The sequence below is a fragment of the Mirounga leonina genome, unplaced genomic scaffold (assembly GCF_011800145.1).
Source record: "Mirounga leonina isolate KUSES-001 unplaced genomic scaffold, KU_Mleo_1.0 Mir_53, whole genome shotgun sequence".
NCBI lineage: Eukaryota > Metazoa > Chordata > Mammalia > Carnivora > Phocidae > Mirounga > Mirounga leonina.
The window spans coordinates 46,686,855-46,711,166 of NW_023270807.1; the positions used below are offsets into that span (position 1 = coordinate 46,686,855).

The 24,312-nt window shown below is 37.7% G+C and overlaps 1 protein-coding gene across 1 annotated transcript in view; it reads right to left on the reverse strand.

The window, feature by feature from the left end:
- The window catches only part of RNGTT (RNA guanylyltransferase and 5'-phosphatase), a 319,549-nt gene that overhangs the window by 227,177 nt on the left and 68,060 nt on the right, over positions 1-24,312 (reverse strand). Inside the window, exon 9 of the mRNA XM_034991369.1 lies at positions 9,360-9,495. Within this exon, the coding sequence (XP_034847260.1) occupies positions 9,360-9,495 (136 nt within the window). The remainder of the gene's footprint in view (positions 1-9,359; positions 9,496-24,312) is intronic.

The window sequence follows — 24,312 nt, forward strand, 5'->3', positions numbered from 1 at the left end:
AAGCAGGCCAAGCTGAAACAATTATTTGTGCCAATCAAGTTCTTTTTTCCCTCAGTTACGTTAAGTTGGACTTCAGTTACTTGGAATCAAAAGATTCTTAATACACATTATACACTCACCTCTAAGAATCTTCATATTATAAAAATTGCACAATTGTGGAGGAGTACAAGATGGCTGAGGAGTAGGAGACCTTAATTTCAACTGGTCCCAGAAATTCAGCTAGATAGGTATCAAATCATTCCTAACAGCTGAGAACTCAACCAGAAATCAAAGGAAAGAATAGCTGCAACCCTACAAAGAGAAAAGCGACCATTTTCTGCAAGGTAGGAGGGGCAGAGAAGTGAGTCTGAGGCGATATATGGGAAGACAGACTGCAGGGGGAAGGAGCTTCCATCACCCAGCTACCAGCAAGTGACAGAGCAGCAGAGCACAAAATTGGAAATTTTAGAAATCTGCTCCAGTGGGAGACCACTCAGGTGGCTAAGCGGGAGAGGGGGGTGGAACCCTCGCTGAGACAGTGCGATCTCAGGATCCCTGGGGTCAAAGGAAAACCGGGGGTGCCTAAGTGAGGCAGAGTTCCCAGGTATCGGAGCGGGGAAGCTGGCTGCAAAGAGTGAGCCCAGGAGTGGGCCGTCAGCTCGGGGCTGCCATAAACCACAAACTGCGACACAGTCAGGCAACTGTTCTCCTAGCAGGGGCCCAACAAGTGGCAGAACCGGCAAAACCCCCCGTTTCTCCCCCGGGGAGGCGTGGTGGGGGAGCATGCTGCAGTTGTCTACAGGGTTTGGAGACTCAAAACAGGGTCATATGCCTGAGATATAAATGCTGAGTGACAGGCCAGGTGAGCACGGAGTGGGAAGGAGACCAGGGACACAGGAGTGATTGACTGTTTTCTCTGAGGGCACACTAAGGAGTGGGGCCCAGAGCTTTCGGCTCCAGGGCGGAGATTGGAAGGACACCATTTTCATTCTCATCCTCTAAGGCTGCGTGGAAAGCCTTCAGGGAACAAAAGCCACAGAGAGCAAACCTGAGCACTGCTTAGCCAGGCCCCCTGGCAAGAGTGATACAATTCGGCCTGGGGCAAATGCACTTGACAATCAATCCAACAGGACCCTCCCCCAGGAGATCAGCAAGGACATCCAGCCAAGACCAACCTTACTGATCAGTGAGAACTGCAAAACTCCACCACAAGGGGAATACACATAGAATTCATGGCTTTTATTCCCATGATTCCTTAGTCTTTCAACTTTAATTTTTTTTTCTTTCCTTTTTCAACCAATTTCTTATTCTATCAACTCCTTTTTTAAATCTTTTTTAATTTTCACTTTTTACATTCTATCCCTTCATTATACTTAATCTTATTTTGTATATATGTATGTTTTTCTTTCTTTACAATTTTGGGATTCTTTTTTTTTACGATTTTATTTATTTATTTAAGAGAGATAGCGAGAGCAGGAACACAAGCAGGGCAAGTGGGAGAGGGAGAAGCAGGCTTCCTGCCAAGCAGGGAGCCCGATGCAGGGCTCGATCCCAGGACCCTGGGATCATGACCTGAGCCGAAGGCAGATGCTTGATGACTGAGCCACCCAGGCGCCCCAATTTTGGGATTCTAACAGAACAAAATATACCCAAAATCTAGAGTATGGCTCTGCTTTATTCACTTGTCTGGTCATATTCTCTATTATGTTGTTTTTTATTTTCTTCTTCTTTTCTCTTGTTTGTTTTGTTAAAGTCTTTTTTATTTTCATCTTTACAATTACATTCTATTCTTTCAATGTATTTATTTTTGTATATATAAGTTTATCTTTTTATACAATTTTGAGATGTAGTTTCTTCTAACAAAATGACCAAAATACACACAGGAGATAGTGTATTGCTCTGTTCCCTTCACATGTCTGTTTAAACCCTTCCATTTTGTTGTTGTTCGTTTTTTTTCTCTTTTGTTTTTTCCTTGTCTTTAAATTTCCAAGTTTATAATTACATTCCATCCTTACATAGCCTTTAATTTTATTTTTGTACATATATAAGTTTTTCTTTCTTTACAATTTTGGGATCTAGTTTTTGAAGAAAAAAAAAAAAACAGACCAAAATACACATGGAATACAGTGTATTGCTCTATTCTACTAACCTGTCTGACCATATTCTTTTTATCTCCTTTTTATTCCCCCCCTCCCAGTTTCAGGTCTCTTCTGATTTCCTTAGGGTATATTTCTCTGGGGTCGTTGTTGCCATTTTAGTATTTTGTCCTCTTGTTCAGCTATTCTTCACTGGAAAGAATGACAAGATGAAAAAACTCACCTCAAAAAACTGAACAAGAGGCAGTATTGAATGCCAGAGACCTAATCAATATGGACATAGTAAGATGTCGGAAGAGGAGTTCAGAATAACGATTATAAAGATACTACCAGGGCTTGAAGAAAGCATAAAAGACACTGGAGAATCACTTTCTTGAGAAATAAACAACTAATATCTAACCAAGTCAAAATCAAAAAGGCTATTAATGAGATGCAATAAAAAATGTGGAGGCTCTAACTGCTACGTTAAATGAGGCAGAAGAGAGAATTAGTGATATAGAAGACCAAATGATGGAGAAAAAGAAGCTGGGAAAAAGAGAGATACACACCTACTGGATCACGAGGGGAGAATTCGAGAGAGAGGTAAAACCATAAAGCAAAACAATATTAGAATAATTCAGATGCCAGAAGAAGGGGAGAGAGGGGCAGAAATATTGGAGCAAATTATAGTGGAGAACTTGCTTAATCTGGGGAAGGAAACAGGCATCAAAATCCAGAAGGCACAGAGGACCCCCTCAAAATCAGTAAAAATAGGTCAACACCCTGACATATAATAGTGAAACTTACAAATCTGAGAGGCAAAGAAAATCCTGAAAGCAGCTCAGGACAAAAGGTCTGTAACCTACAAGGACAGAAACATTAGATTGGCAGCAGACCTTTCCACAGAGACCTGGCAGGCAAGAAAGGACTGGCATGATATATTCAGGGGGCTAAATGAGAAAAATATGCAGCCAAGAATACTTTATCCAGCTAGGATGTCATTCAAAATAGAAGGAGTGATAAAAAGGTTCCAAGACAAACAGCAACTAAAAGAATTTGTGATCACCAAACCGGCCATACAAGAAATATTGACAGGGGTCCTCTAAGCAAAGAGAGAGCCCAAAAGTAACATAGACCAGAAAGGAGCAGAGACAATATACAGTAGCAGTCACCTTACAGGCAATACAATGGCACTAAATTCCTATCTTTCAATAGTGACACTGAATGGGCTAAATGCCCCAATCAAAAGACAAAGGGCATCAGATTGGATAAAAAAGCAAGACCCATCAATACGCTGTCTGCAAAAGGCTCATTTTAGACCCAAAGACACCTCCAGATTTAAAGTGAGGGGGTAGAATACCATTTATCATACTAATGGACATCCAAAGAAAGCTGAGGTGGCAATCCTTATATCAGACAAATTAGATTTTAAACCAAAGACTGGAATAAGAGATGAGGAAGGACACTATACCATAATTAAAGGGTCTATCCAACAAGAAGATCTAACAATTGTAAGTATTTATGCCCCTAACATGGGAGCAGCCAATTGAAAACAAAATTAAGGACACACATTGATAATAATACAATAATAGTAGGAGACTTTAACACCCCACTCACTGCAATGGACAGAAGATCAACAAAGAAATAAGGGTCTGAATGACACACTGGACCAGATGGACTTCACAGATATATTCAGAACATCCCACCCCAAAGCAACAGAATACACATTCTTCTCGAGTGCACATGGAACATTCTCCAGAATAGATCACATCCTGGATCACAAATCAGATCTCAACCGGTACCAAAAGACTGGGATCATTCCCTGCATATTTTCAGACAACAATGCTTTGAAACTGGAACTCAGTCGTAAGAGGAAAGTTGGAAAGAATTCAAATACATGGAGGCTAAGGAGCATCCTACTAAAGAATGAATGGGTCAACTAGAAAAGTAAAGAAGAATTTAAAAAATTCATGGAAACAAATGAAAATGAAAACACAACTGTTCAAAATCTTTGGGATGCAGCAAAGGCAGTCCTAAGAGGAAAGTATATAGCACTACAAGCCTTTCTCAAGAAACAAGAAAGGTCTCAAATACACAACCTAACCCTACACTTAAAGGAGCTGGAGAAAGAACAGCAAATAAAGCCTAAACGCAGCAGGAGAAGAGAAATAAGAAAGATTAGAGCAGAAATCAATGAAATAGAAACCAAAAGACCAGTACAACAGATCAATGAAACTGGGAGCTGGTTCTCTGAAAGAATTAATAAGATTGATAAACCCCTAGACAGACTTATCAAAAAGAAAAGAGAAAGGACCCAAATTAATAAAATCATGAATGAAAGGGGAGAGATCACAACCAACACCGAAGAAATACAAACTATTATAAGAACATTTTATGAGCAACTATATGCCGACAAATTAGGCAATCTTGAAGAAATCTTGAAGAAATAGACGCATTCCTAGAGATGTATAAACTACCACAACTGAAACAGGAAGAAACAGAAAACCTGAACAGACCCATAAACACTAAGGAAATTGAAGCAGTAATCAAAAATCTCCCGAAAAACAAGAGCCCAGGGCCAGATGGCTTCCCAGGGGAATTCTACCAAACATTTAAAGAAGAATTAATATTTTCTTCTGAAGCTGTTTCAAAAAATTGAAATAGAAGGAAAACTTCCAAACTCCTTCTATGGGGCCAGCATAACCTTGATCCTTAAACCAGACAAAGACCCCACCAAAAAGGAGAATTCCAGGCTAATATCCCTGATGAACATGGATGCAAAAATTCTCACCAAAATACTAGCCAGTAGGATCCAACAGTACATTAAAACGATTATTCACTACACCATGGTGGGATTTATTCCTGGGATGCAAGGGTAGTTCAACATCCAGAAATCAATCAACGTAATACACTGTATTAATAAAAGAGAGGACAAGAATCATATAATCCTCTCAACAGATGCAGAAAAAGCATTTGACAAAGTACAGCATCCTTTCTTGATTAAAACTCTTCACAGTGTAGGGACAGAGGGTACATACCTCAATATCATAAAAGCCATCTATGAAAAGCCCACAGTGAATATCATCCTCAATGGGGAAAAACTGAGAGCTTTTCCCTGAAGGTCAGGAAGACGGCAGGGATGTCCACTATCACCACTGCTGTTCAACATAGTACTAGAAGTCCTACCCACAGCAACCAGACAACAAAAAGAAATAAAAGGCATCCGAATTGGCATAGAAGAAACCAAACCCTCACTCTTTCCCGATGACACAATACTCTATGTGGAAAACCCAAAAGACTCCACGCCAAAACTGCTAGAACTCATATAGGAAATCAGCAAAATGGCAGGACATAAAATCAATGCACAGAAATCACTTGCATTTCTATACACTAACAATGAGATAGAACAAAGAGAAATTAAGGAATCGATCCCATTTACAATTGCATCCAAAACCATAAGATATCTAGAAATCTAACCAAAGATGCAAAGGATCTGTATTCAGAAAACTACAGAACACTCGTTAAAGAAATGGAGGAAGACACAAAGAAATGGGAAAACCTTCCATGCTCATGGATTGGAAGAACAAATATTGTTAAAATGTCTATGCTGGGCGCCTGGGTGGCTCAGTCATTAAGCGTCTGCCTTCGGCTCAGATCATGATCCCAGGATCCTGGGATCAAGTCCCACATCGGGCTCCCTGCTCAGCAGGAAGCCTGCTTCTCCCTCTCCCCCTGCTTGTGTTCCTGCTCTCGCTCTCTCTCTGTCAAATAAATAAACAAAATCTTTAAAAAAAATAAAATAAAATGTCTATGCTACCTAGAGCAATCTACACATTTAATGCAATCCCTATCAAAATACCATCAATTTTTCCCCTAGAGCTGGAACAAATAATCCTAAAATTTGTATGGAACCAGAAAAGACCTCAAATAGCCAGGTGAATGTTGAAAAAGAAAACCAAAACTGGGGGCATCACAATCCCGGACTTCAAGCTATACTGCAAAGCTGTAATCATCAACACAGTATAGTACTGGCACAAAAACACACACATAGATGAATGGAACAGAATAGGGAACCCAGAAATGGACCCTCACCACTGTGGTCAACTAATCTTTGACAAAGCTGGAAAGAATATCCAATGGAAAAAAGACAGACTCTTCAATAAATGGTGTTGGGAAAATTGGACAAACACATGCAGAAGAATGAACCTGGACCATTTCCTTACACCATACACAAAAATAGACACACAATGGATGAAAGACCTAAATGTGAGACAGGAATCCATCAAAGCCTTGAGGAGAACACAGGCAGCAACCTCTGTCACAGCAGCTTCTTGCTAGACACGTCTCCAAAGGCAAGGGAAGCAAGGGCAAAAATGAACTATTGGAACTTCATCAAGATAAAAAGCTTTTGCACAGGTGACAAAACCAAAAGACAACCAACAGACTGAGAGAAGATATTTGCAAATGCTATATCAGATAAAGGGCTAGTATCCAAAATCTACAAAGAACTTATCAAATTCAACACCCAAAGAAAAAATAATCTAGTCAAGAAATGGGCAGAATGCATGAACAGACACTTCTCTAAAGAAAACATCCAAATGGCCATCAGACACATGAAAAAGTGCTTGACATCACTCAGCATCACTTGGCATCAGGGAAAAACAAATCAAAACCACAATGAGATACCACCTCACTCCAGTCAGAATGGCTAAAATTAACAAGTTGGTGGGAATGCAAGTTGGTACAGCCACTCCGGAAAACATATGGAGGTTCCTCAAAAAGTTGAAAATAGAGCTATCCTACAACCCAGCAGTTGCACTACTGGGTATTTACCCCAAAGATACAAATGTAGTGTCAGAAGGGGCACCTGCACCCCAATGTTTATAGCAGCAATGTCCACAATAACCAAACTATGGAAAGAGTCCAGATGTCCATCGACAGATGAATGGATAAAGAAGATGTGGTATATATATATACACAATGGAATACTACTCAGCCATCAAAATAATGATATCTTGCCATTTGCAATGACATGGATGGAACTAAAGGGTATTATGCTAAGCAAAACAAGTCAATCAGAGAAAGACAATTATCATATGTTCTTAATGATATGTGGAATTTAAGAAACAGAACAGAGGACCATAGGGGAAGAGACGAAAAAATAAGCCAAAACCAGAGAGGGAGGCAAACCATAAGAGACACATAATCATAGCAAACAAACTGCAGGTTGCTAGAGAGGAGAGGGGTGGAGGGACAGGGTAACTGCATGATGGACATTAAGGAGGACACGTGATGTAATGAGCACTGGGTATTATATAAGACTGATGAATCACAGACTATACCTCTGACACCAATAATACACTGTATGTTAATTAACTGAATTAAAATTTTTTTAATTGTTTAAAAAAAATTGCACAATTGTGAAAGGAAAAAAGTATAAGGATATGCATTCAAGTGTCTTCCAATTAAAAAAAAAAAATCAAAATATCCACCAAAAGAGGACTGGTTAAATAAATTACAGAACTATTTCTTAAATTTGCCTGATTAAAATCACTTGGGCAGGGCACCTGGGTGGCTCAGTCGGTTAAGCTTCTGCCTTTGGCTCAGGTCATGATCCCAGGGTCCTGGGATCAAGCCCCGCATCAGGCTCCCTGCTCCACAGGAAGCCTGCTTCTCCCTCTCCCACTCCCCGTGCTTGTGTTCCCTCTCTCACTGTGTCTCTCTCTGTCAAATAAGTAAATAAAATCTTAAAAAATAAAATAAAATAAAATCACTTGGGTACTTATTAAAAGTACAGATGACTCTGTCCCTGGGAGAGTCTAATTCATTAGGTTGAGGTTGGGTTATGGAGATGGGTCATAGTTTTAAAGAGCATCCACCACAATTTTCACAGTCAAGAGAGTTTGGATACCCCAAACTATGGTGTTTACATATACAATGGTATACCATTCAGCCATTTATGTGAGAAAGATACCCAAACAAATTGCTACGTGGGGGGGAAAAGACAAGTTACAAAACACTTGTACCATTTGGTTCTTTTCATACAAAATATTTAACTATACATGTGTGTACATATTTCACCAGAGCGCTCATTTTCAACCAAGGGAGAGGTTTCACGATTATTCAGAATCTTATTGGACTATAAAGGAATCCGACTACACTAAAGAATCTATGTTCTGAGTTGCTCTTACTAATATGAATGTTACATTCCACAGGAACGGAGGTAAGATTGAACACTCTGTCACAGAGAAAAGTCTGGAATAATGTTCATCAAAATGGTAACAGAAGTTACTCCAATAGTAGGTCTGGTGATTTTTACCAGATTTTTCCTAATATTCTAAAGCATTTTTATTTTTATTTATAATGAACAGGTATTTTCAGAATTGGGAAGAAAGCTGTTTATATGGGAGAAAGTTAAAATATTTTTAATCAAGTAATTTTATGATTATTAAATATATTTTCTGAAATGGGAAAATTCAGGGACACCTGGGTGGCTTAGTCGTTAAGCATCTGCCTTCATCTCAGGTCATGATCCCAGGGTCCTGGGATCGAGCCCCGCATCAGGCTCCCTGCTCAGCGGGAAGCCTGCTTCTCCCTCTCCCACTCCCCCTGCTTGTGTTCCCTCTCTCACTGTCTCTCTCTGTCAAATAAATAAAATCTTTAAAAAAAAAAAAAAAGTATAGTGGTTGCTTTCAAAGGCATGATTCTCTTTAAACAACAACTATTAGTTCTTACACCTAAAAAGCCAAGGGGAAATGTGATATGTTGTATCACATAATTAAAATTCAATTGACAAGTAAAACAATAAAATAAAATTAGTCTTTTCAACAAGAATTATTTTTTCAATCACAAAGAGCAAAAAAAAAATTAAGATTTAATTTTGTTCACTTATTCTCATAGCCAAGACAATGATCAAGTGAGAGTAAGTGAAGGTAAGAGATAAATAAAATTTAACATCCTAATAACAAACTGGATTACTTTCTTTATATGTCAATTATACCTCAAAAAAAATCTTTAAAAAACTAGATTATAAGTTTCCTATTGAATTAATAAAAATACACATTTAGGGGAGCCTTTAGTCAGTTAAGTGTCCAACTCCTGATTTTAGCTCAGGTCATGATCTCAGGTTTGTGACACTGAGCCCCGCTTCGGGCTCCACGCTTGACATGGATCCTGCTTAAGATTCTTTGTCTCCCTCTCCTTCTGGCCCCCCTACTAAGAAAAAAAAAAAATATATATATATATATATACTTGAAAGAAAAAGAAAAATAGCAGTGTCTAATTTAAAAAAAACATACGACTTACCCCATCCAAGAGAGTATTTGATAAATGTATACGGAGATCTTTACGAAATGGAAATTCCAGATTTGAAACATGAAACACTGAATTATCTCTATCAATCATAAAAACTTCATTTGTGCCATCAATCAACATCATATACCTGTAAATGAAACATTAAAAGGATATATTAACAGTATAATTCAAGTGTAGGATCATAAGAAATAGTTATTTTTCCTTAGACTTACAATAGCTGCACAGAATGATGATCCTGGAGTCCCCCAACCCCAACAATTATCATTCAGATTAAAGTACCACAAATAACAAATACTTTTTTAAAACAATTTTTTTTCCTACAAAAACACACAGGGTATGGAGAAATCAAAGTTTTTTACAGAGACAATGTGATGTTGAAGTGCAACCTTATGACCCACGTTAGGAGAAAATAGTACTCTAATTTTTTTTTTTTAAGATTTAATTTATTTTTTTGACAGAGAGAGACACAGCAAGAGGGAACACAAGCAAGGGGAGTAGGAGAGGGAGAAGTAGGCTTCCAGCCAAGGAGGGAGCCCAATGCGGGGCTCGATCCCAGGGCTCTGGGATCATGACCTGAGCCAAAGGCAGACGCTTAATGACTGAGCCACCCAGGCCCCCCAGTTCTCTAATTTTTATTAGATCTTAAACATCAAAGTTTACAAAACACACATACACTTATATGCAATTATTGACTTTATCAGCCCAACAATTTTATGAATTAGTTATTACTCTCCACTTTGCAGTAGGAAAAAAGAGAAAGTAACTGATTTGCAAACGGCTGGACTTCAAAGTATCCAATGTTCTTTCTACTACACTACAGTTAGCAAAATAGCTAACCCCTCTCTTTGATTCAAGATTATGATATAGCCAGCTGGCGTATATAGCCAGCCGGCGTTGGTGGTGAGCATAGCTGCCTTCCAAGATTATGATATAGCCAGATTATCACCATTTCAAGACCGTTCTCTTTCATTCCTATAAAATTAAAAATTTTAAAACATATTAAACATTAAACACAAAACATTTTAAACATTTTAAACATTCCTGAGAATTTTTATCAGCCCTTATCGTCTTAGAGCCAATCAATTTATGGGGGGATTTATATACTTTAATATGCATCATTCCCTCAAATGGTCAAGTTACCATCACTGCTTCCCCATCAGTGGATCACCAAGAAAGAAGCTGTACTTCACACTACATATAAAAATAAAGTCCAAATGCATTCAAGTTGAAGAAATTACAGATGGATAGGCTATGCTACCAAATGAATAATGGCAAGATTGGGGGTGAAAATGAAGATGATATCCAGGTATCAAAATCTTCAAATGAGAGAAAACTGACAGCAATAAGTAAGAACATTAAAAGGCATAAGACCCAAAAGAACAGAATTTTATTTTATTAAGTTGTTCTTGCTTGCTGTTCTTTTAGAGTGGAGGAATAATAGTCTGGATGTACCACTGAAAATGGAAGAGAATGCTGACTGGTCTTGCCCAACCTCATGCCCACAAGGTATTTCAGAAAAAAGAAGCAACAACTGAAAGATGTACCTCAATCAAGTTAAGGCCAGGAGGTAGAAAAATGAAGAGATGGAAGTTAACATAGCAGAGGTTAATGTAACAGAGGATAATTTGTTCCCTATGAACAAGTGTTCTAAATAGCAAATAAACATGTTTAGGAGAGGAGAGAAGAAATGGGAGAGCTGATTAAGGTACAAGAAATGTGTGACAAACAGGTTGAAGAGCAGCAAAGAAGACCAAAAGAGCTTACATCTGGGGACTAAACTGGAAGCATGCTGTTACTAGTGTTTTCAAAATAATTAGTCCCAGCAGGCCTCTGGAGAGAAGGTGGAGAGCTCAGGCCCTTGCTACATATTGCAATAGCAGTAGCCCTAGTAGGTGTGGGTCCTGGAGAGTCAGGTTACACTAGGAAAAATAAAATCAACCTCAGCAGCCTCAGTCTAGAATGACCGTGCCTCTGAGAGACTCCTAGACCAACTCCCAGGTCAGCAGGCTGGCAGACAACAGAAATACTTAGCTCCCAAAGCATTCCTGCACATGCTTTTCAAAAGCAGCAATTCCAGGTGGATAGGGAGAATCTAGATTTCTTGAAAGAAGTTAGCCTTCCCCTGGATTGTGTTTCAAAGAAAATTTAAATCAACAGAAGGAAAGGTCAAATAAAAAGCAATTGTGATATCATCTGCAAAAATGGTATTGAAGACATAATCCATCATGTTGTTCAAGGAGTTAGGCCAGTACTTTGCAAAGCTTAATATTTACTTTATGGCATAATGAATTAGGGAAACACCACCTTTCTTTTAGAAAGTCAAGATACATGTTAGGATTATTTAAGGTTATGAGAAAACATATAAGAAGTCTCTTTATGACAATAAAAAGGAGTAAACGGCATCCAAATTAGTAAGAAGTAAAACTTTCACTATTTGCAGATGGCATGATACTCTATGTAGAAAACCCAAGAGACTCCACCAAAAAACTACTGGAACTGATCAGTGTACTCTAAAACATTGATGAAAGAAGCAATCTACAGATTTAATACAATGCCTATCAAAATACCAACACCATTTTTCACAGAACTACAATGAATAATCCTAAAAGTTGTATGGAACCACAAAAGACCCCAAATAGCCAAAACATTCTTGAAAAAGAAAAACCTGGAGGCATCACAATTCCATACTTCAAGTCATAGTACAAAGCTGTAGTAATCAAAACAGTATGGTACTGGCACAAAAATAAGACACATAGATCAATGGAACAGAACAGAAAACCCAGAAACAAACCCACAATTATACAGTCAATTAATCTTTAACAAAAGAGACAAGAATATGCAATTGGTGAAAGTCTCTTCAACGAAGGTGTTGGGAAAACTGGACAGCTACATGTAAAATAATGAAACTGGACCACTTTCTTATACCATACACAAAAATAAATCCAAAATTGATGAAAGACCTAAATGTGGACAGGAAACCATCAAAATCCTAGAAGAGAGCAGAAGCAGCAATTTCTCTGACATGGGCCATAGCAACATTTTTCTAGATATGTCTCCTGAGGCAAAGGGGAAAAAAGCAAAAATAAACTATTGTGCCTACATCAAAATAAAAAGCTTCTGCACAATGAAGCAAACAATCAACAAAACTAAAAGACAACCTACTGAATGGGAGAAGATATTTACAAATGACATATTTGATAAAGGGTTAATATCCAAAATATATAAAGAACTTATACAACTTAACACACAAAAAATAATCCAATTTAAAAATGGGCAGAAGACTTGGACAGACATTTCTCCAAAGAAGACATATGGATGGCCAACAGACACACAAAAAGATGCTCAAGATCATTCATCATCAGGGAAATGCAAATCAAAACTACAATGAAATATCACCTCACACCTATCAGAATGGCTAAAATCAACAACACAAGAAACAACAGGTGTTGGCAAGGGTATGGAGAAAGGGGAACCCTCTTGCACTGTTGGTGGGAATACAAACTGTGCAGCCACTCTGGAAAACAGTATGGAGGTTCCTCAAAAAATTAAAAATAGAACTAGTCTACAATCCAGTAATGGGTATTTACCCAAAGAATATAAAACCCTAAGCCTAAAGAATGCATGTACCCCAATGTTTACTGAAGAATTATTTACAATAGCCAAATGATGGAGGCAGCCCAAGAGTCCACTGAAACATGAATGGATAAAGAAGATGTGGTGTGTGTGTGTGTGTGTGTGTGTGTGTGTGACATAACACCACATAACACCACCATAACACCACGGAATAATACTCAGCCATAAAAAAGAATGAAATCTTGCCATTTGCAACAACTTGGATGGAACTAGACAGTATATAACGCTAAGTAAAATAAGTCAGTCAGAGAAAAACAAGTATTATGATTTCATTCATATGTGGAATTTAAGAAACAAAACAAACAAAAGGGGGAGGGAAGCGAGAGAGAGAGACAAGCCAAGAAACAGACTCTTAACTACAGAGAACAAATGGATGGTTACCAGAAAGTGGATGAGGGGATGGATGAAATAGGGGGTGGGGATTAAAGAGTACACTCATCTCAATGAACACTGAGTAATGTGTAGAATTGTTGAATCACTATACTGTACACCTGTATGTTAACTACACTGGAATTAAAATAAAAAACTTTTAACAAAAGAAAAAAGAGAAGTCTGTTTATCTTATTTAGCCCATTACCTTTAAACTTAATCCTGATAGTAGTCAGCAGAATTAGTGCTCTACATTCACAATTTGAGAATTATGCTAATGCATTTTAAAATTCAGAAAAAAGAAATGGTTTGCCTCTTCTGCTCATATGACAAAAATTGTATTTCCCTTTCACTGGCTGCTCAGAAGCTCAGAATTAAATATTATGTTGAAATTGAATAAATATTCAATCCCAGGGTATGGCATATTTGTTTTTCCTGTCATACTGTTAATTTCCTATTCATACTTTAAAACATTATATATATGTGTTATGTATATATATCTCTTACTATCAGACCTTTCTTTTCACTTCAAGGAAAATATTAAAAGAAAAACTGTCTATGTACACTTACCGTAAACAGATTTTTTTTTTAAAGATTTTATTTACTTGACGGGGCGCCTGGGTGGCTCAGATGGTTAAGCGTCTGCCTTCGGCTCAGGTCATGATCCCAGGGTCCTGGGATCGAGCCCCGCATCGGGTTCCCTGCTCAGCGGGAAGCCTGCTTCTCCCTCTCCCACTCCCCCTGCTTGTGTTCCCTCTCTCACTGTGTCTCTGTCAAATAAATAAATAAAATCTTAAAAAAAAAAAAAAAAAAGAAGTGACAAATATCATGTTTTAAATATGGATATGGAAAGTTTCATTTCCACATTGAAAATGGAAAGGCCTCTCCTGGCAACCAGGTTAGAAATAGGCTCAGGTTCTAAACCAGACAATCAAATGTTCCCTTCCCAAAACTTTTAAGTTCAGTGAGTAACAGAGAGGCATAGGAATAGCTGAAAAATTATTCAGAGCAACAGCAGAGTCACTGTCAGCAAGTGCCAGTGGTGGCTCCCTACTCAAAGTGTTCCTGTGCCTGATCTTGGCTCTGGTCCTTGGTACCTGGCTGCCCTTGATTCCTACCCATTTTCCCAGACTGGTTCTCCTAAGAGCCTTCCAATTTATTGCTTTCCTTAAATTAGCCAAAGTTGATTTCTACTGCCTTCAGTCAATGTAATGCTAATAGATATGCTGGGTTTTTTTTTTTTTTTTCCTTTTTGCCCACTGTATAACAGGTAAATTCAAGTAATTTAAATGTGTCTATGATGTAACCTCACTGTTATGTTCCCCAACATACCCTCAATACCAAGGGTTACATGATACTAGCTCTTTACATAATAATTTCATGCCAAGAGACATGCCATCTATTTCCTGTCCTTCAACAGAGATAACAGTAAGCCCAGAGTTTACTTTCCCTTTTTATCTTTTCTCTCATAAGAACGCATGGCCAAACCTCTATACCAGCTATATTCCCTCTCATCTCTATTACCAAAAAAAATTGGCATGCAAGTACCTGAAACCTAATTCTCAAGCTTGTAAAACTATACAGAATAAATTCAGGTATACTAAAATTTCTTACAAAGAAAATTCAGTTTAGAGCCACTTCCCCAGATACAATTCTAAACCTGCCTGACATAAGAGCAGGTGGTCAGCCTCTGCCCTCTACCCACCAACACCTGTCGCACCTTATTCTAAAAACAATACAAGAACAGCTGACTTGCCAAACACCAGCTTTTTTCCTTCCCCATGGGGGCTTATGCACACTTTGCCTTTTTCTCTCACTAGCTCACCACTCAGTAAATTTTATCTATGGTAATCTCTTTTGCAAAGTATATCCATGTCTCCTTTAACCCAATTTTTTTCTGTTTTTTTCAACTCTTAAAAAAAAATTATACATCTATTTTACCATTTTTTTAAATAAAAAGACATTTTCCTCTTTCTCAACTCATTCACTTAGTTCCATTAATGAGCCTAAGAAAACTCTGATCAAGGCTAGTGACACATCTGTATCAAGCAAAATTAAAAAGTTGTTAAGATTTTAATCCACCTACACAAAATAATCAGTATCACAGAGTCCCCTTCACAATCTCCATCATACTCTCACTCTCTTCCTCTTCCTGTAAAAGCAAATCAGTTTTCCCCAACAGAATTTTTAAACTAGTCAAAATAGTGTTTTTTATAAACTTCCTGCATTTGTTCCAATTATAGTTTGGTTAGTTACCAGTGTTGGAACAGTACCTTTTGTCTTTTTTCACAGCTGACATACACAGTAATGTAGCTATCTTAGTAATCAAGCAAACTTTATAGCCTAGGCTGGCAACCCAACTGCCATTTAGACTAGAATTCTACAGAAACACAGCCTAAAGTCTACCAAAATAAGTTCAGGAATCTCAGAGAGAGACTACAGATGAGTTTAGGAATCACTGTTCCCATCACTTTCACAAAAGCAACAATACTTGATGATAAAACAATGTAATCCTACACATGAACTTTACTTACAAATTAATAGCTATTTGCCTGTTTTATGTGACAAAAATTGTATTTCAACTCTTGAAAAGAAAAACTATTTGAAAGACAAAATGCAGCTTTACCTTATTTCACCTTCCAGAAATTCAAAGAAATCACATTAAGGTCATTCTTATTTTCACATTAACAAATTAAAGAGAACACACACACATACAGTAATACCACCACCACCAACACCTAACCTTTTTAAAATTTCTCTTAACAGTCACTGAAATGAAGACACAGTTCAATATATTCTCTTCATCAAAAACTCAAAATTTTCATTCAGCATTATAAAAGATTCCAACCCAACAAGTAATTTTATTTTGATTTATTGATTCTATAAGCACAGCAGTCTTCTTCAAAAGGATTAGCTCTTTTTTAAATCCTCATATCACATCAATTTAAGGCCATGAAACAGATGTGATTAAGGTTTTGTGGTCTTAAATTCACTTTAAGCCCACAGCTTCATTCTATTGTGATCAATTACATACGCACAACAATAATTAAACAGACAACATGTATTATTTAATTTTAAACTGCAAAGCCCATTCACTTCCCCACCAATTTAATTGTCAAATTTGTCTAACCAGCCTTTGATCTTAGAATGTCAATTGTATATTAAATGGCAAGCCGGCAGCATGCCACTGAACATTTGAACAACTCCCCAACATTTAAATGTCTTCTATCTAAGCATAGCCATCTTTGTTTTTTATGTTGTTAATACAGCAAATTTTCTACTATGTTCTGTTCATCTAGGTTTTTTTTGTTTAAGCTCAGTATTTGGTAAAACTTAGTCTATGGAAAAATCATCAAATGACTTTTTTTTTTCAATTTAGGTAATTCATCACAAGAAAATCTTGAAGACCTGAGGCTATCTACCATTAAAGAAAAAAAAATCACAGATTCTCCAAGCTTTCTCATTAAAATATGTGTGCTTATTTCTATTAACAGATATTAATAATTTTCAAATATAGATGTTTCTGTTTCAAGACACCCCCTTCAACCAGCAAGATTGAGAGTGTTGTGCAAAGCTTAAAAATCAACACTATAAAAGTTTGGAAAGGTGTAAGGCCCACTGTCAGTTTCTAAATTCCTCCCTCCCATTCCACAGAATTAATGATATGTAATACAAATAATCAAGTGTATAATAAGATATAGAGCAAATGTGTTGGACCCAACAATTAAAAATATAATTTAATCTGCTTACTTTGTTTACACATGTCAATGGTACAAATGTTATCATTATGGGCTTTGGGAAGGCTATATTACCAGACTCAACAGTGCTTGCTATCTAGATCCCTAAAAAAATAGGCAGACAGATTAGAAACAAAAATCTCATCAAATATTATGATTCTAACTGTCCAACTCCTAAGCATATGCTTTAACTTTAGATTTGCAACTTCTTTATCCCTTTCTCATTTTGCCACCTTGTACTGCTCAGAAATTTGTGCATGCCTATTTCTAAGCCTATGTATTGTACTACTATACCATCTTCTCCTAAAATACATGGGAGTCTCCTATGATAGTTAAGAACATGCATCCCAGACAGACTCTTCTTAGCTCTCTGATTTTGCACAAATCACTTGACTACTCTAAGACTCAATTTCCTCATCAAAAGTCTCTACGTCTCAAGGTACTTGAAAGAATTAAGTGAAGTAGTACACCCATGTTCATTTCATCGCAGCATTATTCACAACTGCTAAACTGTGTAAGCAACCCAAGGGTCCACTGACAGATGAATGGATAAGAAAATGTGCTATAGGGCGCCTGCGTGGCTCAGTCGGTTAAGCATCTGCCTTCGGCTCAGGTCATGATCCCAGGGTGCTGGGATTGAGTCTCACATCAGGCTCCCTGCTCAGCAGGGAGTCTGCTTCTCACTCTCCCTCTAGCCCTCTCCCCTGCTTGTGCTCTCTCTCGCTCTCTCTCATGCTCTCTCTCAAATAAAATAAATGAATGAATAAATAAAATCTTAAAAAAAAGAAAAAAGAAAAAATGTGGTATACAGTGGAATATTATTTACCCTTTAAAAAGTAAATTCTCACATATACAATACAAAAAAACCTCAAGGACATTATGCTAAGAATATAAGTCAATCACAAAAAGACAAAATAATGCATGACTCCACTTATATGAGGTACCTAGAGTGATAAAAATCAGAGAAACATAAAGTAGAATGGTGGTTGTTAAGCGCTGGGGGAAGAGGGGAATGGAAAACTATCATTTAATGGATATAGAGTTTTAGTTTTGCATGATGAAAAGAGTTCTAGAGAGGAAAGGTAGTGATGTTTGCACACATTATGAATGTGGTTAAGATGGTAAATTTTATGTTATATATACTTTACAACAATAAAAATAATTGAAAAAGAGAAAGAACTAGGGTGCCTGGTTGGCTCAGTTGGTTAAGCATCTGCCTTTAGCTCCGTCATGATCCCAGGGTCCTGGGATCCAGCCCCGCATCCAGCTCTGCTCGGAAGGGAGTCTTCTTGTCCCTCTCCCTCTGCTCCTCCCCTGCCCCGCTCGTGCACACATTCTCTCTTTCTTCCAAATAAATAAATAAAATCTTAAGGAAAAGAAAAAGAGAAAGAATTTTAAGCAAGTTACCACATGAAGGGTTCAGAACAGTGCCTGGCACATGATAATAAAATGTCAGCTATTGAGGCACCTGGATGACCAAGTCGGTTAAGCATCCAACTCTTGGATTCAGCTCAGGTTATGATCTCAGGGTTCTGAGATCGAGCCCCATGTTGGGCTCTGCCATCAGCATGGGAGGCTGCTTAAGATTCTCTCTCTCTCTCCATTTCCCTCTGCCCCTCCCCCTGCTTGCGTGTTCTCTCTCTAAAATAAATAAAATCTTTTTTTTAAAATGTCAGCTACTGTTATTATATCTAAGGAAATATAATACTTAAAGCTGGATATTATTATTATAAATACTACAACTAGTATTTTACACACTCGAAAAAAGAATTGAGGTTATTGACAAAACAATCCTTGGATAAAACAGAAAGGATTAGTTTAAAAATTTTGTAGACAGGAAAGAAGACAACACTTCCAAGGAGAGAAGAGAGAAATGAATAAACACAAAAATTTTGAAATGTAGAAGAATAAACCATAGGTTACCCACAGTCCACAAACTCAAGCTTATCAGAGTATTTACACAAAGGCAGACAGCAACTACAATAAATAGTTACTTAATTCATTTTTCCATGAATAGGTGTCACCCAGTTTTGTAAAACCAGAAGCTGTACTACTTGAGTGAGCAATAACTCAAAACAGAACTCAAATTAAAAAACTTAAATCAGGTGGATCTCTCAATCTACCTAGGAACTTGTTTTCTGAACACTAGAATGATAAAAACAAACCTGTGCCTAAAATACTCCACTGTATTTAAACAGCCTCATAAGATTTACTGACAATAATGGTACATATAAATATACAATAACTCCAAAAGCTATTGTATGTAACAGAAAATTATCATGTTTTGATTCTACAGTCTAGCTCATTAAAATGAAAATTAGTAACAGCATAAATTAAAATTATAATTAAACCTACCTAGGTTCATATTTCCCTTACCAATGCCCCCCCCCAAAAAACATAATTATCATAAAATAAGAGCTGACTGATAAAGTTCCCTCCTATTGTACAATTTACAAAATCAACTAATTAACAAAGTTTAGGTAAATTCAACAACTAGAATATCAAAGCATAACTTTCAACTAGTGAAAAAATATCAAATCTGGACTAATTTATTTGCTACCAGCAATATGCATCTTACTAATTGCCACTTCAGTGGACTAGAGTACGCTCCCTCCTCCTTTCCACCAAACTACCAAGAATTAGAAAATTATGGAATCTTAAAGGGGTGCAAGGATTCTTACATTGTCCCACTTCACCCAAGTATAGGTGCACATATGTGAGCACACACACACATTTACCCCACCTCCAGCCCTGCAACAATCCTAATAGCACTTAAGGCATAAGAAAAACCAGACTGGATTCAAATGAAAGTAAAAAAAGTATTTATACAGACACTACCATCTTATCTGGTTATATTACCTCTCCAGTTCATGTATGTCTGAAAATAAAGTACACAATAATAGTCACTTTACATAAACAGAAACATGATTTACCCTTCTATAGCAAGACGCTTCTACCTCAAGAACTAGATTTGAATTTAATATAGATATTTTTAATACCATCTAAGTTCACTTAAATTTGTTTCTCAATGGTCACCTAAAGTCCAAAATGTAAGCACTCCAAAACAGTAAGTGGACACAAACATAGCTGAAAAAAATCAATTTCTTCAAATCCTCAAAAGCGATATAGTTAAAAGGCAAAATCTTATGATACATCTTAAAGATTCAAGATGAATAAAGTTGGCTACTTATTAAAAATGAGCTGCCATTTAATTAGGAGGAAAAGAGGGTTTTCTCCTGGTTTTTAAGTATTTCCTACACTAAGAAATATGACTTTTTTGTCACATTAAAAAATAAAAGCCCACCAACTGCTAATGAGGTATGGGTTGTTGAATACCCTGAGAAAATGGAGTAGAGTCTTGCTACTTAACGTGTGGTCCTTAAGACTAGTAGCACTGGCATTGCCTGGGAACTTGTTAAAGATGCAGAATCTGGGGCCTCACCCCAGACTTACCTAATCAGAATTTACATTTTAACAAGATCCCCAGGTGATTCATATGCACATTGAATGATGAAAAACAATGGATTAAAGAACCTCTAACCACCCTCAACGCTCAAATTGCAAACGAAAATAGAAAAGCCAAACAGTGTGTCATTCAAAGCCCTTGTTTCTTTGTTGATCTTCTGCTTACATGATCTGTCCGTTGCTGTGAGTGGGGTGTTAAAGTCCCCTATTACTAATGTATTATTATCAATATGTTTCTTTACTTTGGTTATTAATTGGTTTATATAACTGGCTGCTCCCACGGGGGCATAGATATTCACAATTGTTAGATCCTCTTGCGGATAGACCCTTTAAGTATGACATAGTGTCCCTCTACATCTCTTACTACAGTCTTTGGTTTAAAATTTAATTTGTCTGATACAAGGATTGCTACCTCAGCTCTCCTTTAAGGTCCATTAGTGTGGTAAATGGTTCTCCAATGCCTCACTTTCAGTCTGGAGGGTCTTTAGGTTTAAATGAGTCTCTTGTAGACAGCATATGGATGGTTCTTGCTTTTTTATCCAATCTGATACCCTGCGTCTTTTGGTTGGAGCATTCAGCCCATTTACATTCAGAGTAACTACTGAAAGATACGAATTTAGTGCCATTGCATTGCCTGTAAAGTCCCTGTTTCTGTAGATTGTCTCTGTTACTTTCTGGTCTAGGTTACTCTTGGGGTCTCTCTTCGCTTACGGAATCCCCCTTAGTATTTCTTGCAGGGCTGGCTTGGTGGTCACATATTCTTTCAGTTTCTATCTGTCCTGTAAGCTCTTTATCTCTCCTTCTATTCTGAATGACAGCCTTGCTGGATAAAGTATTCTTAGCTGCATGTTCTTCTCATTTAGTACCCTGAATATATTTTGCCAGCCCTTTCTGACCTGCCACGTTTCTGCGGATAGGTCTGATGTTACTCTGATGCTCCTCTCTCTGTACGTAAGGAACCTCCTCTCCCTAGCTGCTCTCAGGATAGCTTCTTTGGCTCTAAGATTTGCAAGCTTCACTGTTATATGTCGGGGTGTTGATCTATTTTTGATATTGGGAGGGGTCCTCTCTGCCTCCTGGACATGAATGCTTGTTTCCTTCCCCAGATTAGGGAAGTTCTCAGCCATGATTTGCTCAAATATACCTTCTAGCCCTCTCTCTCTCTCCACCCGCTCTGGGATCCCGATAATTCTGACACTGTTTCGCTTCAAGGCATCATTAAATTCTCGAAGCCTTTCTTCATGGGCTATTAGTTGTCTTTCTCTCTTTTCCTCAACTTCCTTCCTTTCCATCAGCCTGTCCTCTAGATCACTTATTCTCTCTTATGCCTCATTGACCCTAGCTATTAGAGCATCCAATTTAGACTGCATCTCATTCATAGCATTTTTAAGTTCAGCCTGATTAGATCTCATTTCTGCCTTTAGAGATTCTATATTGTCATTTATGCTTTTTTCAAGCCTAGCTATTAACTTTTTAATTGCTATCCTGAATTCCATCTCTGACATCTTACTTATATCCATATCGATTAGCTCTGTGGCAGAGAACATTGCCTCTGGTTCTTTCCTTTGTTGTGAAATGGGCAGAAGACATGAACAGACATGTCTCCAAAGAAGACACAAATGGCCAACAGACACATGAAAAAAAAAATGCTCTGCATCACTTGCCATCAGGGAAATACAAATCAAAACCACAATGAGATACCACCTTACACCAGTTAGAATGGCTAAAATTAACAAGGCAGGGAACAACAAATGTTGGCAAGGATGTGGAGAAAGGGGAACCTTCTTACACTGTTGATTAGAATGCAAGCTGGTACAGCCACTCTGGAAAACAGTGTGGAGGTTCCTCAAGAAGTTAAAAATAGAGCTACCCTATGACCAGCAATTGCACTACTGGGTATTTACCCCAAAGATACAGATGTAGTGAAAAGAAGGGGCACATGCACCCCAATGTTCATAGCAGCAATGTGCACAACTGTCAAACTGTGGAAGGAGCCAAGATGTCCTTCAACAGATGAATGGATAAAGAAGATGTGGTTCATATAAACAATGGAATATTACTCAGCCATCAGAAAGGATGAATACCTACCATTTGCATCAACATGGATGGAACTGGAGGGTATTATGCTAAGTAAAGTAAGTCAAGCAGAGAAAGACAATTATCATATGATTTCACTTATATGTGGAATATAAGGAATAGGGCAGAGGATCATAGGGACAGGGAGGGAAAACTGAATGGCAAGAAATCAGAGAGGGAGACAAACCATGAGAGACTCTTGACTCTGGGAAACAAATTGAGGGTTGCGGAAAGGGAGGTGGTTCAGGGATGGGGTAACTGGGTGATGGGCATTAAGGAGGGCACGTGATATGATGAGCGCTGGGTGTTATACACAACTAATCAATCATTGAACATTATATCAAAAACTAATGATGTATTATATGTTGGCCAAGTGAATTTAAAAAAAAAAAGAAAAGCCAAACAGATAAAATCAAACAAAAAGATTAAAAATTTTTTAGAACATGGAGAAAAGGAGCTTTCACGAAAGCACCTGTCCAAAAGTTACATTCAAATAGATTTTTCCTCTCTTCTTAGCTATAGAAATATTCTTATTTTAATGTTAACTCAAGTAAAAGAGACAAAGAAGAGTATGAAAGAGAAGAAAAAGAAGACTATGCAAGATCACAAGTTAGTCCCAATCACAGTCCTCTAGTTTTCACATTTTATATTATGCAACTTTTGAAACTAACTATTGTCTAGACTAACTAAATGAATGCTAATATAATCTACTTTTAGTAAAAGCTTTTACTGAGTCCCAAAAAAGTTCACCTAACAGCCCTTGAATAATAACTGAAAATAGGAAATAAAATGTTGGGGGGATGACTGGGGGAAAATTACAATAGGGTCTTCCAGTGCCCCCTGCAGGATAACCCCTTGGAGATATCTTGCTAAGGTCAGCTGTGACATCACCCCCTTTCTTTTATTCTTCCACTCACCAAAGTTTAGTCTGCTTTCCCTTCCACAGCAAATGTTCATTTCCCTGTCTTCTAAATCACTGTGGAAAACATTCTTGCCACTCTCTATTTCAAACACAGCTCTTTTAAGTCCCTCAAAGGCCACTGGGTTAACCAACGGACTCAGCAATTCCAGGTGGCCTTAAACTTCAAGAAGACTGAGATACAGGAGATAAAGGCTCGCCTACCTTACAAATTCCTAAGAATAATTCAAGAAGTAGGAGTTGACATTAAGGCAAAATTTAAATCAGAGATTCAAGACTTAGCAATCATTAAAACTCTGACATGTTTAAAAATATAAAGAAAAGGTTTAACCCAGGTACCAGTAGTAACAATTCTCTTCCTTTGGTCTAAGCACCTACCTGCCCAGTGACCAGAAGTTACATAGATTCTGGATTTATCACCAATTATTAGACAGCACTGTCCAGCTCAGGCTGTTTCCCTCCTCTTGCCCATATTACTCAACCTTCAGTAGTCATCCTCCTCTTAAGAACTCCTACGTTCCTATGTCATGTCATTTACATGCAATTATATTTCATATTGTGCTCTCATGCATTCCCATGTTAATAGAGCAATTAGAATTTGACCCATTTAAGGGCATGAACCAGGTCTTTTTTTTTTTTTTAATGGGCTCCCTGCTCAGTGGGGAGCCTGCTTCTCCTTCTCCCTCTCCCTCTGCTGCTCTCCCTGCTTGTGCTCTCTGGCTCTCTCTCTCAAATAAATAAATAA